The sequence below is a fragment of the Parasteatoda tepidariorum genome, chromosome 12, assembly GCF_982258835.1.
Source record: "Parasteatoda tepidariorum strain Cologne lab strain chromosome 12, Ptep-v5.0, whole genome shotgun sequence".
NCBI classification, from domain to species: Eukaryota; Metazoa; Arthropoda; class Arachnida; order Araneae; family Theridiidae; genus Parasteatoda; species Parasteatoda tepidariorum.
The window spans coordinates 48,546,102-48,571,104 of NC_141766.1; the positions used below are offsets into that span (position 1 = coordinate 48,546,102).

At 30.3% G+C, this 25,003-nt stretch overlaps 1 protein-coding gene across 2 annotated transcripts in view; it reads left to right on the top strand.

Moving 5' to 3' along the window:
- Positions 1-25,003, top strand: part of LOC107442099 (carbonic anhydrase-related protein 10) — a 67,324-nt gene that overhangs the window by 29,785 nt on the left and 12,536 nt on the right. For both annotated transcript variants that reach the window (XM_087155639.1, XM_087155638.1), the window contains exons 3-6: positions 6,947-7,083; positions 16,774-16,968; positions 22,199-22,300; positions 23,606-23,672. In XM_087155639.1, coding sequence (XP_087011765.1) covers positions 6,947-7,083; positions 16,774-16,968; positions 22,199-22,300; positions 23,606-23,672 — 501 coding nt within the window. The remainder of the gene's footprint in view (positions 1-6,946; positions 7,084-16,773; positions 16,969-22,198; positions 22,301-23,605; positions 23,673-25,003) is intronic.

Sequence of the window (25,003 nt, forward strand, 5' to 3'; positions counted from 1 at the left end):
GTTCATATGAAACCCTGCTGTAGCATTCACATGTAGTGGTGAGAAAAATGAAAATAACTCTAAATCAAATTTACTGAGCAAAGAATCATACATTAAAATATAAAATTTTGATACCTATAGAAAAATAATCCCACAAAGCCTATCAACTTTGTATACATGCATGGGGTTGTACCTTCACTTTGTCAATTGATTTAAAAAAATTTGCTTTTATAAGTCAAACGATTTTAAATAACTTAAACGATTTTCAATTAGTTAACCAATCAGCAATTTGAAATTCAATTCTTATAATATTTTACTTCGCGTAATTTTGGCTTTTGAAATTGTAATGATGTTTTGTTTTGCAATCTTGAATTTTACATTTAATATGAATAAAAAAGACTAATATTTATAAATGTAAGGACGGGATTGTGGAAGATTTGAAATCGACCATTGAATAAAAATTTAGGAAAGGTCATTCGGTAGACTTTCTTTTTTCTACAAAATTTTTTCATGCTCATATCTTCCTAAAAATATTCGTTTAAGGAGAAAAGTTTTCTTTTAAAGAAAGTAAAATCTATTAGAAAAGTAATGAAGTGCTATAGCAGTTAATGACATCTTGACTTGCCATGTCAAACAAGATATCCAATGAAATATTAATTACAGAACACGAATCGACAATGTTGAGAGAACATGTTCTCATCAAATCTTTTATTTTCAAATAGTTACTTTCATTTGACGAACTACATTTTTGGTTGTTAGAAAATAAATGGAATTTTTAGATAACTTTTTAAGAGAAATCACGATTAAATCGGGTCCTTTATGATTCTTTTTTTTTATCTTTTCTTATTCATTTCTTTTTATTTTCTTCTTTTCGCTTTGATAAGCAACTTTGCGAACAAAATTATTTAAATTTTTATTTGAGTGATAAACTAACGTTAGTTGAAAAAAAAAGTGAAAATTATTTAACGTAATAAAAAACATATTTTCTGGAAGTAGACTAAAACTAAGTTTTTTCCTAACTGGTCAGATAAAACTGGGTATATAAGTATATTTGAGAGAGAAAACTTAATTTTTTATGGAAGTATGCTAAAACCAGGTTTTTTTCAAAGCGGTCGGATGAAACTGGGTATATAGGTATATTTTAGAGAGAAATTTATTATTTTCTGGGAGTATGCAAGAACCATGTTTTCTCCAAGTTGTTGAAATAAAACTTAATATATAAGGAATAAAGAAAAAAATGCTTTTTCTCCTACTGAAATATTTTTAGAGTCGCGAATAAATACATAGTCAATATATATAAATATTACGACCCTCGTAAACTTAGAGACTTACAGGGGCTTAAAAATTAAGGTTCACAAGGAATGCATATTTTATTTTATTTTATAGCCTTCGTTGAACAGCAAACCCAAGTTTTGGGTTTACGACTACAAATTTTCACCTCCGTAGTCTTGTAATTTTGAACCCAATCTAAAAGACAAGAGAACTCCTGGATCAATTATTGTGAGAAATGTACCTTCATGGAGGACTTTTTGATGGAACTCACCCGCATTTGTGTTACATGGAGAGGAAAAAGACGTAAACTTCCCATGGTTAGCCTGATGGCAAGGGGACTGTAACCCATGATTCGTCTACCACTGAGGGTGTTTTTCGTCAGCACTGTGGAAGCTGAGAGCCGGATGCCGAACTCGTATCGACCAGCCGTCGCTGAGATTCGAACCCACTTCACCTCATTGAAAGGTGAATGCTCTATTCCCTGAGCGTCCCGTAGTGGACTGATCGTTAAGACACAGTTCCCAGCAGATCACCAAAGTCAAGCATAACTGGCTGTGGTCAGTGTGCGGGTGGGTGACCACTTAGATCATTCTGAGTAGGGACCGAGGATATGAGATATTGGTCCTCGTCAATCTGTTCCACCGTAAAGTGCTCGACTTCGCGTGCAGGTCGTCTGGCTACCAAAGCGGGGGTGCCATCCCCTCTGCAGAGGATCAAAATTGTGATGGCATGCCTTCGGATCATCCTCAGGGATGTTTCCCAGACCGTCACGAATAGCCCATTGTGCAGGTCTAGTGCGACGTAAATAAACTACAACAATAACTATTCCCTGAGCCACCGCTACTCAAGGAATATATTTGTAACTTAACGTAAATTGAGTTAATTGATTAGATTTAAGAACAGAAATTACGCATAAAATTTTGATTATGTTCTTTTGCGATGCTACAGGCTAAGAATATAGGCTTACTTCAAATGCCCTCCTGTACTGTTGATACTTTGCATTCAATACTCCTTGGATTTTGACCTAGAGTACTGGTGAATTCTGGTTTTGTTCAACAATGTCATTTAGCATAAAAAAAAGACTTATTTTATTTAAATATTGTTCAAACAATTCATAATAATAGGTAAAATAAGACATAATCAGATGTTGAACTTTTCTAAATCTTCAAGCCATTAAAAATGGCTCACTTAAATTGAAATAAGTTTTTCAAACCATTGACATTGACCAATAAATAATTTACCTAACCATTCTTTCTTCTTTAAGTAACATGGAGATTACATCTAACTAGTTTTAAGTTATTTCTGATAAATGGCAATCAGTAGTCAACTTAAAAATGCCGAGGCCCGGTTTTATACAATTCCCACTACATGTGTTGAGAGTGGTTAAAAGGATTTTAGTTATTGTTTCTTATTCATTTTCTCATTCATTATTTTGTATTTTTATTTTTTTTCTATGTTCGCAAACCCTCAGTTTATTGATGAGGCAAACAAATTTATTTATAAATCATAAGATTCCAAAGATATCATATAATTTTATTATATGGCCAGCGAAGTCCTTATATGTTAGCTTCATATATTAATTTTTCACGATGGGATACGATATTGTTGGAAAGAGTTTCAATTATATGCAAGAAAAAGAGTAACAGTTTGAAGATGTGTGAAGTAACAAAAATGCATCTTAATGTTTCTCAAACCCAGATTTTAAGTTATATTCATTTTCTAAAGAATATTATTAGGCTATGTTTATTTTCTTAAACTCGATTTTTGAGATATTTTTGAAAAGTTTTTTAAACGCCTATTTTGGTTATGTTAACTTTCAAATGTGCCTTTTAAGCCTAGTCCAAAATAAAGAGTTCATCGACAATACATAAACAGAAAATAATTCTGATTACTTTCGACAATAATTTTTATTTTCAAATTTTCTAAGTTACTATCATATCAAGCTGTGTTAATTTTTTTAAACTCGCTTTTTGAGCAATATTTCAAGCGCCGATTTCGGCTATGTTAACTTTCAAATGCGCTTTTTAAGCTTAGTCCAAAATAAAGAGTTCACCGACAACACATAAATAGAAAATTATGATTAGTTTCTGCAATCATTTTTATTTTCAAATCGTAAAAGTTACTCTTCTCTTTTTCATTTCAAACTTTTTTTTGAAAAAGTTATTTGCTCCAACTTTAAAACAAGTTCTTGAAAGTGTTTATAAATTAGAATTGCTTCAATTGATTAAATCAGAAAAAAAAGTTACAGTTTAAAGACTTAAGAAAAAACAAAAGAAAAATTAAACTTTTCTCCAACACGCATTTAGAGCTTTATATATAATTTAAACAAGCATATCAAGCTGAGTTCATTTTCTTATACTCGATTTTGGTCTAAATAAATTTTTTAAACACACATTTCATGTTATGTCAATTTCTTAAGCGTGTATTTTGAGCTTTGTCCAAAATTAAATGTTCATCGATAAAACATAAACAGGACTAACTATGCTCAATTTCATCGAGGAATTTTATTTTCAAGTGATAAAACTTTCACTTCTCTATTTCTTTTCAAACTTTTTTCGGGAAAGAATCTTGCTCCAACTTTAAATCAAGTTTTTGAAAGTGTATAAAAAATCGAATTGCTTCAATCGATTAGATCAAAGAAAAGAGTAACAATTTAAAGACGTGAGAAAAAACAAAAGAAAAAAAAATGTGTATTGATTGTTGAGTTTCACACGCAATATTCTCATCAAAAAATTCTCCTCCCCTTTTACATGTTATGTATTAAGATTCATATCATAGAATATCACATTTATTAATTTGGAAATATGTAGAGCACCTTAAGAGGGAATATCACTGTGATTTTCTAAAAAAAAGTTCAGTTTTCCTAATTAAGTTTACCCATGTTATTATGAGAAAAATCTCTTAAATGAAAATGAGACATTTTAGCTCGCAATATTTTTAGTGTAATATATTTAATAATTGACTGTGTTCGTTAGCCACCTGAAAACATTTAAAAAGTATTAGTACTATTAATAGAAAAAAATTACAATTTAAAATACATTCTCAACTGTCTTAATATTTTATTAACTCACTGTAAATACATTTAGATCCAAAATCTGTGGATTTAAAACTTTAATTCTAAAGCGAAAACTAATGATAAAAAGTTTTCAACTTCTTAATAACAAAATCGAGGAAAGCTTTTAATTTTTACCAGGTGTGTAACAATTTTGATGAGGCAAATAAATTTATTTATAAATCATAAGATTCCAAAGATAGCATGTAAATTTTTTTTACAAATTTAAATAGGGTTACCACGGAAAATAGTTTTTAAAAATAGTATTGAAAATTACAATCTTAAATCGCGGAATGATTGAAGCGGATATGCGACATTTTCAGAGAGGCAACAATCAAAGTAAGAAGAAAAAACTAATTTTCCAACTATATTATGAAAATTTTTTTATTAGAGTTGCGGTTGCTCAGAGATACAGCACTCGCCTCCCAATGAGGTGGTCTGGATTCGAAGCCCAGCGATGACTGGGAGATACGCATTCCATTCCGGCTCGCGCCGACTTCAGTGCTGGCGCAAGATATCCTCAGTGGAAGATGAATCATGGTTTAGAGTCCCCTTGCCGTATGGCTAACCATGGAAGGTTTTTGTGGTTTTCCTCTCCATGTAAACGTAAATGCGAGTAGTTCCATATAAAAGTCCTCCACAAAAGCACATTTCTCCCAATACTTGTTCCAGGGGTTTCCTTGCCTTATGGATTGGGTTCAAAGTTACTAGGCTGCGGGGTGGAGCACTGGTAGTCGTAAACTCAAAGTCGGTTCGGCTGATCAATGATGATTATAAAAATAAAAATTTATCAGAAGGTGCGGCTTTTAATTCTTTGCCTTATATTAAGCAGCACTACCTAATTAGAAATCAAAATCACGCAACCTTATTCAAAACTATTGTGGATTAGTTATGTTAAAAATAAAGGGATAGCGAAAACAATTATGTTACATTAAACATTTAAGATGTTATTTTCCCTTATTTAAAATTGCACTGAAAATAACACTTACCAGTTCCATCCACTAAGCTCTTCATATGATAATATTCTAATGCATTTGTTACCACGGTTGTAGATTTTGTTAAGGAATCACAACAAGGATAATTAATGATTTTTTTTAAAGCAGGCTGTCCCAGGTGCTCAGTTTCAGGATTATCATCAGGATCAGGACTATCAGATCTAATAGCAGCTGAAAATTACACTTACCAGCTCCATCCTATCTAAGCTCTTCTTATGATAATATTCTAATACATTTGTTACCACTGTTGTAGAGTTTCTCAAAGAATCACTACAAGGATAACTACAGATATTTTTTAAAGCAGGCTGTTTCAGGTGCTCAGTTTCAGGATTATCATCAGGATCAGGACTATCGGATCTAATAGCAGCTGAAAATAACACTTACCAGCTCCATCTACTAAGCTCTTCATATGATATCATTTTATTACATTTGTTACCATTGTTACAGATTTATATAAAGGATTACTACTATTCCTTTTTAAATTTGTTGAGTTGTGAAACATAATTTTACATAAGTTTATTTATATAATTTGAAAAACATTCTGTTGTTTTTTATTTCAAAAGATGTTAAATTTGTGATCAAGACGAGTTTTTATTCGAAAATCTATTAACCGAGATTTTCGATATCCGAGGTACAAGAGGTCCCAATTAGCTCGGATAATCGAGGTTCTACTGTGCATGCAAGACTATACTTCGGTATTTTTTATATATGAAAAACAGTCTAATGGTTACTAAAAAGCTCCCTTAGTTTATCGGAATTATACTTGTACTAAAATATAAAAATCAGAAAAAAAGTAGTTTGAACCTTTTTTTTTATGCATATTCAAAAATTAATCAATTAACAATAAAAATTTATTTGAAGATAAACATAAAAATAGAGACCGGTTTTTCATATTGCACTTCATGACCATAAATTGTTAAAATGATATTTGCACTAAAATATAATATCCCCAAAGAAAAGTAGTTTGAACAATTTTTTTTATTCGTATTCAAAAATTAATCAATAATTGATTTTATAAATTAAAGAAATTTCAGTGATGAATAACTGCTTCTTTTAGATCTTAGTAGCTGCAAATAAATGCAAATTTGAAAAATTGTTGTTTGGAAGTGAGCCGTGTTTGGAAAATAAAATATAAAAATAGAGACTCTATTTTTATGCTGTATTTAATGACCATAAATTGTTAAAATGCTAAATATACAGGGCTGCCAACTTCTACGCTTTTTGTTAAAGTTTATTCTATTGATAGCTATGTGTATGTTTAAATGTATTATTTTTTGTTCATTTAAACTTATTTTCCTGATCACTATACATAAATGATTTGAAAGTTCATATGTAAAGCTATTTTTATCCATCTCTTTCATTTTGAGCTTTTGAAAAATTGGTCATATTGCCAAAAATTCCGAAAGTTTTGGTTTTTAAATGTCTACCCTATGAAATATTTTGCAAAAAATGTAGTAGTTGCCAGGCCTGAATATAGTATTTTTCACTTATTTCTGACAAAACTAATTAAAAAAAATGAAAAGAGTATGAAAAAGGTGTTTAATTTCAAATAATTATATGAAATTAAACGCATTATTTAATTAATAATGTTAAATTCTGCATCAAAAAGTTAAGCAATTACGAAGATAATTTTTCTTTCAATTAACAGGTCCTGATTTTTGGGGTTTGCTGAATCCAGAATGGGGATTTTGTACGAAAGGTCGTCGTCAGTCACCTATAGATCTTGATCCAGCAGTTCTTTTATATGATCCTCATCTTAAGAGTTTGAAAGTTGATAAATACAGGGTAAGATTTATCATTAGATCTATTTATGTTTTTTTTATTTATTATTATTATTATTATTTTTTTTGCTTTCTTTCAAGTGTTCGTTACTAAGCGGAAAAAGCTATTGCATCGTTTATATTCCGCATAGACAAAGGATGTGCTGCTTGATTTTCTAATTTATGACATAAAATTTGTAAAATATTAATAATTTTATTGATCATTCACTTTAGCTCTAAATCATACGTAAAGTAAACACTCTAAAAATTTACAATAATGTAAACTAATCTTTATTGTCATTTAGAGAAAATAAGTTTTATTCAGTAGCGAAAACGAGTTTTTGAAACAGGAGATAAAAAATTTTAAAAACGAAATTTTCCTAAAATTTCAACAGTACATATTCTTTAGAGAGAATTTGCACCCCACATATGTATTATGTACTTCATAAGCTCCTTAGAAAACTGAGACCATTTCTTAGTAATTGTCCTGTGAAGCACGTGAATGAACGGGGTGCTTGATTTTTTTTCCTCTAACGATAGACACTAAACTTCTCTTTGCTTCGGAAGCTGTCGAAAGTGTTGCTAATTAAACATTGCCTGGTGGCGATTTTTGAACGACTCTTTGGTTTAGCCTTTTCTTAAAGAAAAAATAAATTGATTTTTGACTTTGTTTTTATTTCACTAATAAATTTCAATAGAAATAAACACTTGCATTATAATTGTAACCAACTGCAACCAAGAGAAAAATCTCTAAAATCTAAGCAAGTTGTTAAAAGCCGCTGGATTGTATATTAGTTACCCTGTAGGTATTTGTAAAATTAAAACATGGAGGCGAGCAACGTTATCCATGCCACACTGCCACAAAAAACAGACCATAGAGTGCTATACATTCACGCAACACACAAAGAGAAACATCCATGCCCAGCGTGGGATTCGAAGTCGCAACCACTGGCTTCGTAGTCAGTCACGCTGACTGCTCGGCCACATAGCCGGAGATGCTTGGTTCATAAACGTGCTAAATCTTGCTATTGCTGTTTCGCCTTAGGTACAGTGTGCGAGGAAAAAGCCAATTTTATGAATCTGATTTATTTCTTAAATGTAACTATTTAGTGAGCTTTCATGGAAAATTAAAGCGTGATAGAATGTAATTATGGCGTAATTGGATTCAATTAAGAATTAATTGAATAATACTTATTTTTTTTATTAAAGACATTCCGCAGAACCTGTTTTGGCAAATATTTTGTGTCCTTGTTTATAATATTATTACCAAAATATCTGTGACTGTGGAGAAACAATTATATTTCAAATTTATCTTCGAAAAGGTAGGTATGTAGATACTTTATTTACGTCGTATTAGATCTGCACAATGTGCTATTGGCGACGGTGTGGGAAACATCCCTGAGGATTATTCGAACACATGCCATCGCAATTTTGATCCTCTACAGGGAGGATGGCTCCCCTACTTTGGTAATTCGACGATCTGAGCGTGAAGTCGAGCCCTTTACGGCAGAACAGTTTAACGAGGAACGATACCACGTACTCTCGGTCCCTACGCTGGGTGATCAAAGTGGTCAATCACCCGCTTACTGACCGCAGCCAGTGATGCTTGACTTCGATGTTCTACAGGGAACCGAGACTTTATGATCAGTCTTCATGATTTATATAAATCACAAAATTACTGCAAAATGTAAGAATTTTGTGAATGTTATTGAATAGAAATGCAACCCGTTTATTGATGGATAAGTAGTTTTTTCAAAATGCAACGAAAATTTCATCTTTTTGTCAAGCAATGTACAAAAATCAACGTTATGTTTACCTTCCAAATACTAGTACTAAATTTCTTTAGTTTTGAAAGCTATTTGTTCGAGTTGTATCACACTATGGCAATCTATCATTATCATAGGTAATGTATAGGAAGTAGTGGTATCAAAGGTAATGTATCCTTATCATAAGTAATGTATCAGAAGTAGGGGCATCAAAAGGAATGTATCATTATCATAGGTAATGTATCAGAAGTAGTGGAATCAAAGGTAATGCATGGCTAATATATTGGTAAGTAGGTTTCTCAAGATGTTACAAAAATCCGATCTTTTTGTCAAACAATGTGCAAAAATGAGGTAATGTATCATCATCATAGGTAATGTAACGGGTAATGTAACGCAGGAAGTGGTAGAATAGGTTATGCATTAAAAGTAACTGTATCAAAGGTAATGTATCTCACGCATTAGAATTATAGGAATATTTTCTACTATTACATAAAAATAATTTAAGTAAATACAGGGTGTTTATAAAGTCCCGTAACAATTTTGATGTTACTAACTCATAAAATAATAAAGATAGATAAAAATTAATAACATAAAGGGTTAAATAGACTCAAAAAGTTTCATGACCCTTGTCAATGAACTTCCACGTGTGCCCCCTTCGTCGCACGGAGAATATCAAGTCGATAGTCAATTTCACGCCAGGTAGCGACAAGCATGTCGGCATCCACAGAGGCTATTGCGGATGTAATTCTGGCTTTTAGGTCATCAATGTTCGACACGATCCTCCTGTCCTTTATAAATCCCCAAAGAAAAAAGTCCAGCGGCGTTATACCAGGTAATCTGGGTGGCCAAGGAATTGGACCTCCTCGCCCAGTCCATCTTCCTGGAAAATGGTCATTCAAAGAACTACGAATGATGATACCCCAAGGAAGTGGTGCACCCTCTTGTTGCAAAACGACATGTGGCTGAAGCTCTTCTAGTTGTGGAAATACGAAGGTATCATCGAATACGAAGGGATATGTGGGTATCATCGTTTGTAGTTCCTTGAATGACCATTTTCCAGGAAGATGGATTGGGCGAGGAGGTCCAATTTCTTAGCCACCCAGATCACCTGATATAACGCCGCTGGACTTTTTTCTTTGGGGATTTATAAAGGACAGGAGGATCGTGTCGAACATTGATGACCTAAAAGCCAGAATTACAACCGCAATAGCCTCTGTGTATGCCGACATGCTTGCCGCTACCTGGCGTAAAATTGACTTTCGACTTGATATTCTCCGTGCGACGAAGGGGGTACACGTGGAAGTTCATTGACAAGGGTCATGAAATTTTTTGAGTCTATCTAACCATTTATGTTATTAATTTTAATCTATCTTCATTATTCAATGAGTTTTTAAACATCAAAATGGGTCCGGGACTTTATAAACACCCTGTATAATAAAACACAAATTGTCGTGCTTGACAGAAGTTTTATAGAAATTCTATGCGTATTAAAAACTTCTAATATAATTTAATACTATTCAAAATATATTTCGCGAAAACATCAAATGCTGGAGGGTAGGGCTATTAATAACAATTCCATTTTCATTTTTTTTAAAAAAAACTTTTGCATGAATAATGTAAGGCTACAGAGAAAAATTACCTTACAATCGCGTTAGCTTATCTGAATCACGAAAATTACTACAAAATGTAAAAAAAGAAGCAAAATTTGTCTTTTAACGTTTCATTGAAAAGAAAAAGCTGTTTTAAATGGATTTCCTGGTATTGATGTATAAAAAGGTTCGAACCTGCCACTTGAGTCCCATTAAATTTCCGGTTTTCGTAGAGATAGGTGTAAAATATCTATACGTGAGTAGACTCAATAACACATGCAATGGATATTATTAAGAAAAAATGACGTGACTCTATAACTATGGACGCCCTCAATTTTGTCCACCCGTCAATTAGACCCCGATTGTCTAAAGGCTGGGAGGGACAACTTGCATAAAACTACCACCATTTATTTGCAGTAGTTCACTTGTAATCACGGAAAACTATTAAGGGTTGACTATCTTTAATTTAGAGATATTATGAAAATACAGCATTTTATTCTGCAAATGAATATTTTATGACAATTTTTGTTAGACAAAACGTATTTTGGGAGTTTCTACTGCGAGTTTTTCGTCAGTGTTTTGTTGTTTTATTAAGTAAATGGCGAATTATGCTAACATATTTGAAATGGTTGTTTTGTTTGACTATGAAAGAAAATCTATCTCTTTATTTTAAATCAGTGAAAAGGAAATTAGTTGGTGTTATTAGGATGGCAAATAAGTTTCCTTCGGTTTTTTTAAATTTTAACATTGTGCATGTCGTTAAATGATTTTGGAATGGTGTTTTAGATCATTTGAAAAATAACGTTTTGTTCCATCGAAATCTATGTATTTTTTGGTCGTGTCATATTAATTTTTCGATCATTAAAATGGAACATTGGAATGTCAGGTTGAAACAAATAAGCATTTTCATTATATGCGTTTCTAAGGCCGAAAAGCTGCTAGTAATATTTGCTCGGTGAAAAGAAAGAGTGCTATTGCTGAAAGAACCACACGTGATTAATATAACAAGTTTAAAAATAGAAATTTTCAATATTTAAAAATAGAAGTATGAAATTTGGTCATTATATTGGACAAACTTAGAACTTCGACTTACTTAAAGAACATGAAAGATATTAAACGATCTTCTATCATCTTACATAGTTGGAATTTTAATTGCAGCTTTGGGTTTTCTTCTGCTAAAATTATACAATACTACTCTTCATTCACCAAACTTGATTTCTGGGAATCAATCCATAGTTTGAAAAGAAATTAGTTAATGATTTATCTAGTATTCCTCCCTTTCCCAATGTTTGGAAATCTATTATAATTTTAATTTTTAACTACCTGGAGTTTCAGCCAAACTTTCTCATCGACCTTTCTTTTATTTTCTTGCTCAAACCTGCTCCTCTGTCCTGAATGGTTAAAGCACTGTGCAGGTGTTTATCACCTTACTTTTCTTATGCCATTTGGTGTTTAGATACTGAACAAGGCTCTTGCTTAAAGAACCGAAGTAATAGTATGTCCATTCTTGTACTTTATTTGTGCTTCATTTAAGATGCTTATCACTTTAGCTTACCGGGCACAAAATTTACTTTATCCTTCTGAATATATGTGGGTATAGAATGAAATTAAAAAAAAAGTGGTATGATGTATGGGTATGAAACACTTTTGTAACGCATAAGTAAAAGTAAAATGTAAATATTTTTCAGTAGATTTGAAAAAGACAATTACCACATTTTTGTCCAGGTTGTAGCAGCCATGTGTTTATCCAACATAACACATTTTAACGAGTAACTTAAGAACCATTTTAAAAAAATAGCATTTTTCTTTAAAGAATCACAAAATCTTTAAAAAATTATTTGATATCAAGGTTTTGTGCTAAATTTCTTTGTTAATATATAAATACCTAAACGAAACACATAAAAAAAGTTATTTAGGATATAACAAGTTTTATTACACTGTAATTGTTAAAATTTTACGAAAATTTGAAATAGCAATATTTCACCCCGCTATTATATATATATATATATATATATATATATATATATATATATATATATATATATATATATATATATATATATATATATATATATACCTAACCTAAAAAAATTACTGAAAAATTAAAGTTATCCAGTCAAATTATATTACGGAATACATCCGGAGACTAACATATTATCAAATTATGTTAGAGGATGCAGTTATTTCCAAATGACTTCGCTCGCTCATCTCACCTATCCTAAAATAAAATAACATAATTATTTTAACCTTTCATGGAGCAGCAAATTTCGATTAAAAATTTTAGACTGGCACGATACTTTTTTTTAAAATGGCGGACACTTGGAACTATTGTTCTTAGAAAGTGCCAGAACTGCTACCCTCTTCTCGTTACCCAGTGGGCACCTGTGGCGAAGCCACGGTGGTGGAGCAGCGTCGTCCACGTCACACAACCCTTTTATAGGGCGGGTCCCACTCACACAAAGGAGAAAGGACATAGAGACAAAGAGAGAGAAAGAAACATCCATGCCCAAACCGGGATTCGAACCCGCTGCCACTGTCTCCGCTGTCAAGCACGCTAACCGCTCGGCCACCAGGCCGGCCTTGCAGGATATTAGCAAGTACTACCTGAGACTATACATTTTAAGCAAGGTGTTATACTTTAGCTCTTTGTTGTTTAAAGAATTTGCTATAAGTTTGAAGCAATTAAGTCGGTATTTCTGGTGGTCTGTAATATCTGTTGAATTAGTGTAGTCAGATTAGCTGCACTGCACCGGAAAAGGTTAAGAAGTTTAAAATAAAATTATAATTACGCATGTTTAGAAGACCAATATGGAAACTAAAATTAAAAGAAGCATTTCTTTATTTCTTTTCATTTATTTATTCTTTTAGTTTTTCTAGAGCGCTAAATGAGCTGAAATTTTTAAATGTAGCCTAAAGGAAAAGAAATTAAAAGCACTTAAATTCAAAATAAAAAAAATTGTTGTCGGAAATCCAAAATGGAATCGAAACTAAATTTGTAAATTTTTAAAAATTAAATAGCCCCTTTTGCTTTTAACCAGCTTTAAGTGCATAGAGATTAACAAATTCTACCTGACAGAAAATTCTAAATATCATATATTTTTAAAAATTTAAATCTCAATGATTTTGCTTCGATTCTTTGCCTTATAAAATCTGTAAAATCATTATTACAAACCATTTAATTAGTCCAAAACTATTTAAAAATTTAATCAAAGAGACTGGGACATGACAGTACCTGTCTGCAAAAAAATCATAGTTGTCCTGCTAAGGGTTTTCACAAAATAGGATTATGTGCACCAAAAAAAAAAAATATTAATTTTGACCTAAATGACTCGAAAAATGATAAGAACATTAATGGCATTATGATATGAGACTTTTTTTAAAAATTTTTTCTAAGTGATTCTAACTTAAAATATTATTAGTGGGCTAGGATCCCCTCACCATCGGGATAGCCGGGAGAGACATTCGTGGTTTTAATCTCCATGTAACGCAAAAGACCGTTAGTTCCCTTAAAAAGTCCTCCACGAAGGCTAATTTGTCTCGATGCTTGATCCAGGAGTTCCCTTGACTTCTGGGCTGGGTTCCAAATTACAAGACTTCGGATTTGAACATTCATAGTCGGCGATTCAAAGCCGAATAAAAATCAAAATGAAATATTTCTCTAGAAATGCAAAAAAATTCATATTATTTCATCAAATAGTGTTTGATGAGCCGTGATGAATCAGGGGATAGAGCTTCCGCCTTCCGATGAGGTAAACCGAGTTCGAATCCCAGAGATGGCTGGTCGATACGGAATTTGTATCCAGCTTGCAAAGACCACAGTGCAGATATAAAATATCCTCAGTAGTGAACGGATCATGGGTTAGCGTCCCTTTGCCGTTAGGCTAACCGTGGGAGGTTTTCGTTGTTTTTATCTCTATATAACGCAAATGCAGATTAGTTTCATCAAGAAGTCCTCCACGAAAGCTAGTTTCTCCCAATTCTCGGTATAGGAGTTCCCTTGTCTTCTGGATTGAGATCAAAATTACAAGGCTACAGTGTTGAACATTAGTTGACTTAAATCTAAATTTGCGTCAACTGTTCAACGACTGTTATAAAATTAAATAGTGTTTGATTTATGAGAGTAAAGAGCACAATCCACGAAAAATTTCAAAAACAGTGATGGCGGCAAACTTTTTATTATAAAAAGATTATCAGTGATGATACGTAGGCCAAAACAGTTTAAAAAATGGCACAATTGTAACTGCCACCATACATTAACGTTATGAAGGGTACTTATTTAAATCAAAAGTCTTCTTAGCATTTCTTTTTAGTGATAAACTTAAATCTTAGATGAGCAAGTTTCATTAGTTACTGCTTTTTGGTAGGTACCACTTTTTTAAAAAAAAATTATGACAGACAGAATCCTCTTGCTCCTGCTAAAAAGATAGTATTAATTGAATAACTTTTGCTACCACTTTTTTTTTTTTTGGAAAAAAGAACCGTTTCTTAAAGGAGTCTTATTAAAAACAGTTAAACATGCATTTTCCCTAAAATATATCCAGCATATTTGCATTTAAACATTAAATTTAAGTATATTTACAAAGAAACCAATTAGAAAGTCAATTGATATTTACTTCATATTTAAATAATGAAAGAGAAACAGTGAGTTATGAATCTTTCAATTGAACTCTTTAAGTTCTATTCTTTTGCTTAACTTTTTAGCGAATATCATTTTAAATTTGAAAAGGAATTGTGCAAAGTATCTGTAAAATAAGAGATGCATGTAAACTTGAAAAGAAAAGAAAGTTTTGTTTTTAGATGAAAATCATTTTACGCTTAAAAGAGGGAAGCGCCGATGCGCAGAAAGAGAAAAGAAATAAATAAATAAGGAAGCGCATTCGATTTTCAAAGAAAAAGAGTATAAAACCCATCTCTGGCATTGCCAAATGTTTTTTCTTCTTCTAACTAAAAAGAGTGTTTCTTTTGGAACTTTTTATTGTTCTCAACTCAAAGTATTACTTTCACATCGTATCACTAACCTCTAAAGAACAACTTAAGTGTTCCTAGACTTTGAGAAAATTTGTGGATAACGTATGAATTTTTTTTTGTCAAATGTCGCAAATTAAATACATATAAAATTAATTTCTGACAAAAAGATTTCTAATGAACTTAACAAACTATTTTATTATGACAAAAAAATCGGTATGGACTTACAAAACATTTGGGCAAAAACGTGGCATTTAAAAATTTTGTTTTAAAAATTGTAACTGATTGATATTAAAGTTGATAACTTAACTTATATGCTTTTAAAAAACAATTTCTAGCTGTAAGTTTATTCATGTTTCAATCCTTTTGAAGGCCGTGGTAAGTATACTTACCACCAAGTTTTACCACTTTTAATTTAGGTTTCCATTTTTCAATAACTTCAGCTTTCTTAAAGTGAGTTTGAATAAAATTGGTAGCCATTTGTCACTTTTAAAAAATGTATAAAAGTTATAAAATACATAATTCCTTTTGAATTTTGTAGCATTTAAGGAATTTATTTTATAAATAAAGAAAAATAAAAGTCAGTAAGCTCCTAATAGGTCATGTTAAATATATTTACCACCAAAAAAAATGGCATTTTTATAAACTAAATGAGTTTTTTTTTAATATCAATTACTGTTCTTAAAACAATTTCAATTCCAAAAATACTTTAATTTACCTTTACTAGAAATAAAGGGCCCATTAAAGGGTTAATATTTAATTCCTAAGGAATGATACTTAAATGGTTTTGACCACCGTGACCAGTTATTTCAAATTATGTTAGTTATCAGTGTAAAAATATCTCATAAAAATAGTACTGGATGTTATAGCAAAGATACCAAAGATACCAACAGCATTGATTTTAGACTTAAATTTTTTAAATGTTTCATTTTTACCTGGTATATTTTATGTCTAAAATTTTACCTTATGTACCGCTTATTAAAACACATATTTCAAAAGTATAATAAATATGTCCCTCTTTTTTTTACATATTTCATTACAAACATTATTACATATATTCATTCGCAGTAAAAATGTCGTGCTAGGAGGTTACATATATTCATTTACAGTAAAAATGCTGCTTTAGGAAGTTACACAGATTAATTTTCAGTAGAAATGTTGCTTTAGATGTTACATATATTCATTTTCATTAAAAATGTGGCCTTAGGATGTTACATATATTCATTTACAGTAAAAATGTTGCTTTAGGATGTTACATATATTCATTTGCAGTAAACATGTTGCTTTAGAATATTACAAATATTCATTATCAGTAAAAATGTTGCTTTAGGATGTTATATGAATTCAATTGCTGTAAAAATGTTAACTCAAATTTTTTTTAAAAATATTCCTTAGGTAAGTGGAACAATTATGAATACAGGACACAGTATAATTTTTCGTTCCGAATTTATGGATCCAGATGGTTTAGTAAACATAACTGAAGGACCGTTATCCTATACATATAGATTTAAAGAAATTCATTTACATTATGGAAGAACAGATGATAAAGGATCTGAACACACGCTAGCAGGATATTCTTTCCCAGCGGAAGTAAGTTCGATTTATTAATCTTATTTAAAAAAAATATGTTATGTTCATATATTGCATTGTTGTTCATATATCTCTCTCTTTATATATATTGTTCATATATCTCTCTCTTTATATATATTGTTCATATAGCTCATCTATCATATATATTGTTCATATGCATATATTGTTCATATATCTCTCTCTTTATATATATATATATATATATATATATATATATATATATATATATATATATATATATATATATATATATATATATATATATATATATATATATATATATATATATATATATATATATATATGTATATATATATACTTCAAATAAAAAATTTAAAAAAAATTTAAAAATTTATTAATAATTAAAAAAATTAAAAAAGCGGAAAGCAAAATAATGAAAAGATATAACCTCGAAATCAGCGCACATGATTATATCTGCAGAAAGAGGGCTTTCTAATATTGCATTAATACAGCCAAAACAAAATATATCAACACAATAGTGTGAGGAGCACCCAAAAAAATTGAAAAGAAAACTTAACAAATTAAGTAAAATAAAACATAATCAGCAAAAAATAGAAAATAAAATGCAGGAAAAATACAGAATAACATACAAATTGTAATATATAAAGCGAGCAGCGAATTAAATTGAAATTACACTGATATCTTTCAAAAATGTTTTCGCAACAAGTTTGTCAGATTACAAAATATGAAAATAGAAGCATAAATAAATGATAGAGGGATTTGTTTTTTGAATGAAACGCTCTTACTGAAACATGCTTGATTTTTTAGTTACATTGAATTGGCCCGAAAATGGATGTGCGCAAGGTTATAATATTATACTGGTTAATTAAAAGTTTATAATTTATAAGGGTTATTTGGGTGATTTTTAATTTTTATTGTACATTTATTGTACAATAAAATGGTATATTAAAGTAAGAAATATTTTCTAGCGTTTACTACAATTTACCACCACTACTAAAACTTTTGAAGGACGGCAGGAACCCTTTTATAGCTTAAATCGTATAAAATAATTATTAAAAATATGTTTGATAGAAAAAATACGAAACATTTTCTACCTTTCAGTGCTGCCAGCTATGAAATAAACACTATAAAAGTATTTGGAAAATTTAAACAACAAAACCCTTACTAGGAAAAAAAAGTAAACCTAAAATAAATTTAAAATTAAATTAAATTGTTAAAAAATCTTTCATATATTTAATCGTTGTAGATTTTAAATTACAGACTTAAATTAAGAATAAGCCATTTTATTGGTTTTCCTTCACTCATAGGGTGACTGTTTATAAATCAGAGCCTTCATACATAGAAAACCGCGTATAGACTTTATCCTTTATTCATACATTCTTTCATATCAGTAAAGTCTACACATATTACCTGCATTCATCGGGGGTGACTGTTCATAAATTTACAAAATAAATTCCCAAATTTACAAAAAAACTAATAAATAAAATAAACTGTTTATTACACTGGACAGTTAAAACTATATATTATTTTATAATTAAACTTATATTATTTTATAATTGTAGCCATTATGAAATAATATAAGTTATTTTATAATGGCTAAAATTTATTAGAAGTTTACTTAATAAATTAATTGATCCAGTATGAAAGGTCATACAACCAAACTTTTCCATCTAGTGGCTATAGAAATATCTTATTATAGTTAGTTCCTACCTTAAAAATAAATCAGAGCTAATTTTAAAATCAGAAAGAAGATATTTAATATCTATCTATCTATCTATCTATCTATCGATCTATCTATCTATCTATCTATCTATCTATCTATCTATCTATCTATCTATCTATTTATCTATCTATCTAATCTATCTAATCTATCTAATCTATCTAATCTAATCTAATCTATCTATCTGATCTCACTATCTAATCGATCTATCTAATCTATGCATATGTCAACTAATTAAACTGAGTGATCAACAAAAATTTAATTTAATTAACTTATTTCGTTTATATAGTATAAAATTTCATATACTTTAAAACATATGTGCCAAATATACGATTAAATTTGACCGCTCTTTTTATCAAAATTTACATATTTTTCTGCTCAATTTTTTTCTCGATTATTGCTTTATCCATTTTTAATGTGATTTACTTTTTTTAAATATCAGGAAAAAATAAATTCGAAATTTTTACATAATTTTCAAATATTTACTTCTGATTTCTACTTCATATATACTTTTGTCTTTATTCAAAGTATATGCTGAACGGAATGAATAATACGTGGATAATTAGTCATTAGGCGCTTTACTAATGACATACGACGCCTGTCAACAGCATTTGAGCCAAATGTCTACATTCATTAGAATACATTATTGAACAAAAAAAATGGTAAAGTTTGAAAGAAATGTGTTTTTTATTTCTTTTCTTTAAGCAACAAACCAAAGAGCAAAAAAGTACCTGTTTTATTTTTCTCTTTGTTATCAAATCGGCTCCTTCGGAAAGATTCAAAGAGAAATTTAAGTTTGCCTTTTTTTTCTTTCGCTGGCATAATGCATATGATAATATGAGAGCTATATATTTTATGTATGTATTATTAAATCTTTAATAGCTATGAATTACCATTTTGTTTTAGAAAACTTTAAAAAATCATTGAACTGAAACAAATTTAGGCATCAGGATTATAAGAAATTTAAAGAAATCAACCATTTAATTTCTAAGAAGCAAAAAAAGTGTGAATAAAGTTTCAAGTTAAATTGCTTCCTAAAAAAATGTTTTATATAAAAAAAAATTATACTTTGCAACACCATGAACAAGTTGTTTCTGTGTGAGTATTGCAACACCATGAACAAGTTGGTGCTATGTGAGTATTGCAACACCATGAGCAAGTTATTGCTATGTGAGTATTGTAACACCATGAACAAGTTGTTGCTATGTGAGTATATCAACAAATTGAGGAGGAACAAGATGAGTTCGAGCACAGTTTCAGTGAAATGATTTTTTTTTATTTATTTATTTCTCTGTTTCTTCAATTCGGAATTCGATGTTATTTAATACATTCGTTAGTTAAGAATTAAAATTAGTGACTTTAAGTTGGGTTCTTATAAAAAAAAGGTAATGTTTCAGAGATGTTTGGAAAGTAATCAATAATTACGGAAAAATATCCTATGTTTATTTTAATTATTTGGTTTAAATGCAAACTATATACTATGGATATTAACATTTAGAATCCCATATGTTTGAACTTCAGTATTTTGAACTTTTGCAAAAACAGAAGAGCAAGCACATATGTTTTCTTTCCATTTTTATTCTCGAATCTAAACTGCTAGACAATAACCTTAAGAAACTTTTGCCTTAAGGAAAACGTGCAGTTATTTAACCAGTTAAAATGTTTTTCAAAGTTTTGTCGCCAAGGGAAAAAAACATAGTATAAGTACCCTGCACTTGAAGCAATTCGATGATTTTCAATTGCATATATAATCTTGCCATAAGGAATTATCTGGGCTTTAAAACAGACAGATAACTTAAATATTTTAAAAGTTATTAAACTTTTTTTAAAAAAATCGCCAATTTGGGGGCATTTTTTCCATCGAATTAAAAATTTCCAAAACCACTACCGTATTTTCAACTTTTGCAAATTTTATGAGATCAGGTAATACAGCATGGGAGTAAGTTCTTTAAATATTAAAAAATTCGACCACAAATGCTTTTCATTTTCACAAAACTGTGGCTTTTCTCCATATTAACGTTTTGCACCATTTTCAAAATAAGCGCAGAGAGAGCTGGTTTTAGATAGCCTAAGTTGCAAACTGACAGCAGTGAAAAAAATTTACATAATATTCTCATACAAGCATCATTGCATATCACGAAGGGGCTTTCAAAAAATAGCCTCAAGTGTGGAATTAAATTTTAGAAAGCCCTCACAGGGTGCAGAATTAAAATCAAGCAATGACGTGCATACATGTTGAATACAAAGAAAATGGCCCGATTATAAATCTTTCAAAAACCAGTACCAAGGTTTTTTTTGAGCAATTTAAACATGTGTGCAAGACTATTTTTTAACGGACTGTTGTAGTGAATGAATTGTTTGTAGCTAAAATTTATAAGAGTATTTTTGCTCCTCACAAAAACCAGCTATTTATGAAATGAATTAGCTACCTGCTTTTTTAACACGTTCACGCCGGATGTTGCGCCTGAAAGCTGGACGGAAAAGAGAAAATACTGGTAGAAGAACTATTTCAATATTAGATAATATTCGGGAGGAGTTAATCTATTCTCAGCAATAACAATTCACGGTAAGGAAATTTATCACGGCGAAGAAGCAATTCAATATACAAATTGCATCCGTTAAAAACAATCGGTAGTTATGGATTCTTATTATTCCCGGAAAAAACTAAAAAAATTAAATTTATTTGTTACCAGTTTTTACTCCGGTGAGCCGCCCGATGAGACAATATAGCGTGACCCACTGGTGGGTCACCCCGGCGTGAACGTGTTAATGACTTATTCTCAGCCTTGCTTTAGAAGTGATGAAGGAAAAGCTTTTAAATCGAAAGCTTCAGACTCTAGTATTCTAGAGCTGCATTCTACTACGCTTTTTTCAAAAAAATGTTAAAGTTTGGTAAACAATTAAAAAGTCTTTCAGAATTGTTGGAAATTTTATCAACATTTTAAAAGCCTCACCGTGAGAGCTCTGAAAGAAAGTGGCTTTTCATGTAAACTTTTGAATCATTTGCATGCAGGGCTGCCAACTTAAGTTTACGTTACAGCATAAGTTTAAGGTGACTTTTAAAACCTTAAACTTAACATATGAATGATTCAAAAGTTTATCTGAAACACCACTTTGTTAAAGATTCCTCGAGGTTAGGCTTAGAAAATATTGGCATCATTACTAAAAACTCTGAAAACTCTAGTTTTTAATTGTCCGGCTTCACCGAGAAAAAGTTAAAACCAAGTGGCGTTTCTTAATTTCCCTATTGCATGATTAACGAAGGGTTAACCTTATTATATATAGGCTGATTAGAAAGAAGTAGATTTTGAAGTGCTGCAATTTGGCGATATAATCAAAAAATGGAGCTTCATTTCATCGCCATTCAGTTATGAATAAATTTTTATGAATTTTTGTTTTAGGCTTTACGATGGTGATCCGTTTGATTTCGATTTTTGATAAAGGAGATTTTTTTTCTGACAGCAATTTTTTAGCTGACATCTCTCAATCACTTATAATTTAATAAATCTTATCAAAATAAATTATTAGTTGCAGATATTTGGTTACAATTCTGATCTATATAACAACATAACCGAAGCCGTTGCTGTTCGAAGAAGTGAAGGAATTGTTGGTATAGCTGTTCTGCTACAAGTGAGTCGAACTACAATTAAAGCAAATTAGTGGAAGAAGGTTCCAAATGACATTTAAGCTAATTTAGAAAAATTAGCTTTATATAAAAAAAAATAATAAGCTGTTTACAAGATATATTTTTATTAAAAATTGCCACATTTTACAAAACCTAATTGAAAGTATTTTAAGTTCTATATATACAGTAAACCATTTTATACATTAATTCTGTGCTTTTTAAGAATGTCATTTGATACCTTTTTCAACTAGTATCTTCAATTCATACGTTTATAATTTAAATTCATGTACTATATTCTTCCACTATATCTCTTCAATTCATATATTACGTGAATCATTAATACGAGAAGTTGTTCTTAAATTCATAGCGTACTTTATGCTTTTAGACTTTTATCGCATTTATTTGATGTAAGAAATGTCATTTAGAATATTTTTTAGCAAAATAATGACAATCATACAATCATGTTCTTTTTGATTATTTTATTTAGCTGAAATACATATACATAAAAGTCCTTTTCTAACTTTTTCCTATTGTTGAAATAATTCAGAAAATCAATTTTAAAATCTATTTCTGAGAATATATATTAAAGCAGTATTATTTTTGAAAGTGTTGCTTTATTTCCTCATAAAAAATATATCAACGCTAGAACCACCATAGAAAAAAATCTCTTGATAAAGCAGCATTGCTTAACGCATGCTTTCACCTTCAACTCATTAAAATTTTCCCCAAAAAAAATCCATTTAAATACACTAATTACGGTAAATTAGTTATATTTATCATTTAAAGCAAAATGAAATAGTGAATCATTTTAAAGTTATTTTCTTGTATTAATACATTTCTATATGATTGATTCTTATAGTAGAATTAAGCCTATCAACTACTTTTATCTTTTGACTAATTTGACTTTTTCTATATTAATTAATTTGCACTTTCTATTCCAATTATTGCCAAGCTATAATGAAGGTTGAAGGAACGAGTCTGGAAATATATTTCTCTACTCTATTGTGTAAAACATTTTTCCTGATATATATATATATATATATATATATATATATATATATATATATATATATATATATATATATATATATATATATATATATATATATATATATATATATATATATTATATATATATATATATATATATATATATATATATATATATATATATATATATATATATATATATATATATATATATATATATATATATATATATATATATATATATATATATATATATATATATAATTCATGAGTTATGCAGTATGTGACTGAATGTTAAAATTTAAAATTATTTTTTATAGGTGGGAGCTTTGTCAAATCCAGAGCTTAGAATTCTTACCAGTCAGTTACATAGAATAATATATGGGGGTAAGCATTTGTGTTTTTTATAAAAGAATCTAAGAATTTTAAGCAAAATAATAACGGAAAAATCACCCTAGTCCTAGTCATACAAGTCCATATTAAAACATGAACTAGAGTGGTTCTTGCACGAAGCCTTTCTATTGCATTTACAATCAATCAAGTTAGTGGCAGGCATAGCCAGCTTGCAGGGCGCTGGGCTCACGTTTGTAAGAACGGGAATTCGATTCCAGTCGGTTGAAGACTCCCCGTGTAATAAATGGTGACTGGTGTACGATAAACCTGTCAGGTCACAAAGTTCTTCATGTTCTCGTAACAAATCAATACCTCTGGGAGTACTGAATTGGAGATTGACCGTTCTCTGGATCAGATCAAAATTACGATCTGTGACGAATGAATGGATATATGAATGGGTTCGCCCTATAAACGGATGTGACGTCTAATTCTTGGCCGTAGATGGCGCCACTTGAGTACAAGAACAATCGCACCCCCTCTATCTTAATGGCTGACGACAACATCAATCAAGTTAGCGTTTCAATTAGAGCAAGAACTTAGCACAAATGGAACCTCAATCCTCGTCCGTGGAAAAAGCGAGAAAGACTACAGAGACCAATTTTTTTTTATTCCACTTGTATCTCAAGAATAATTTATGAATCCGAACTTACCTTGTTCTCTTACCAGCCCCTTTATATATAACTATAATGAAAAAGTTTAATAAATATGTTACAGAAAAGCAATTCAAGTCCACTTAGGCCTAATTGCGTTAGTCATCAGTATTGACTTGACATCACGAGAAAAACTTCGACGGAAGCTTTAGCTAAAAATGAGATAAAACTGGTAGTACTAAAAATTGGCATTCCATTTCTTGTTTATTCTGGAAGGAATAAAGTAATTGTGATCCCCATCATTTGTCACAGTTATAACATATATCATTACTCACTCATATGTGGTGGTTATCTTAGCATCAGCCCCACCAGGGGCTCTAACTAATTCATCTGAGTGGAAATAAATAATAAGTCGCCGAAGCGCAAATGAATGGTGAAAGTTGGGGCTCAATAACATTTACTGAGAGAAAATTAAAATGAAGTAGCGGGATTAACCCCTTGGGGACGGGGAATTCAGAAAAGCATTCGTACAAAATCAGAATCAAGTTGCAATTAAATAAAAAACGGTAACTTAAATGTAGTCGTTACTAATTTGACAGACTTACTTTGCTTTTATTTTAATTATTGTTAGTTTAATCATATATATAATCAATGTTAATTCAAAGTATAACTAAATAGTTTTATTTTGAACAAAGTAATGGTGAATTAAATAAATCAAAAAATTATAACTCCGCC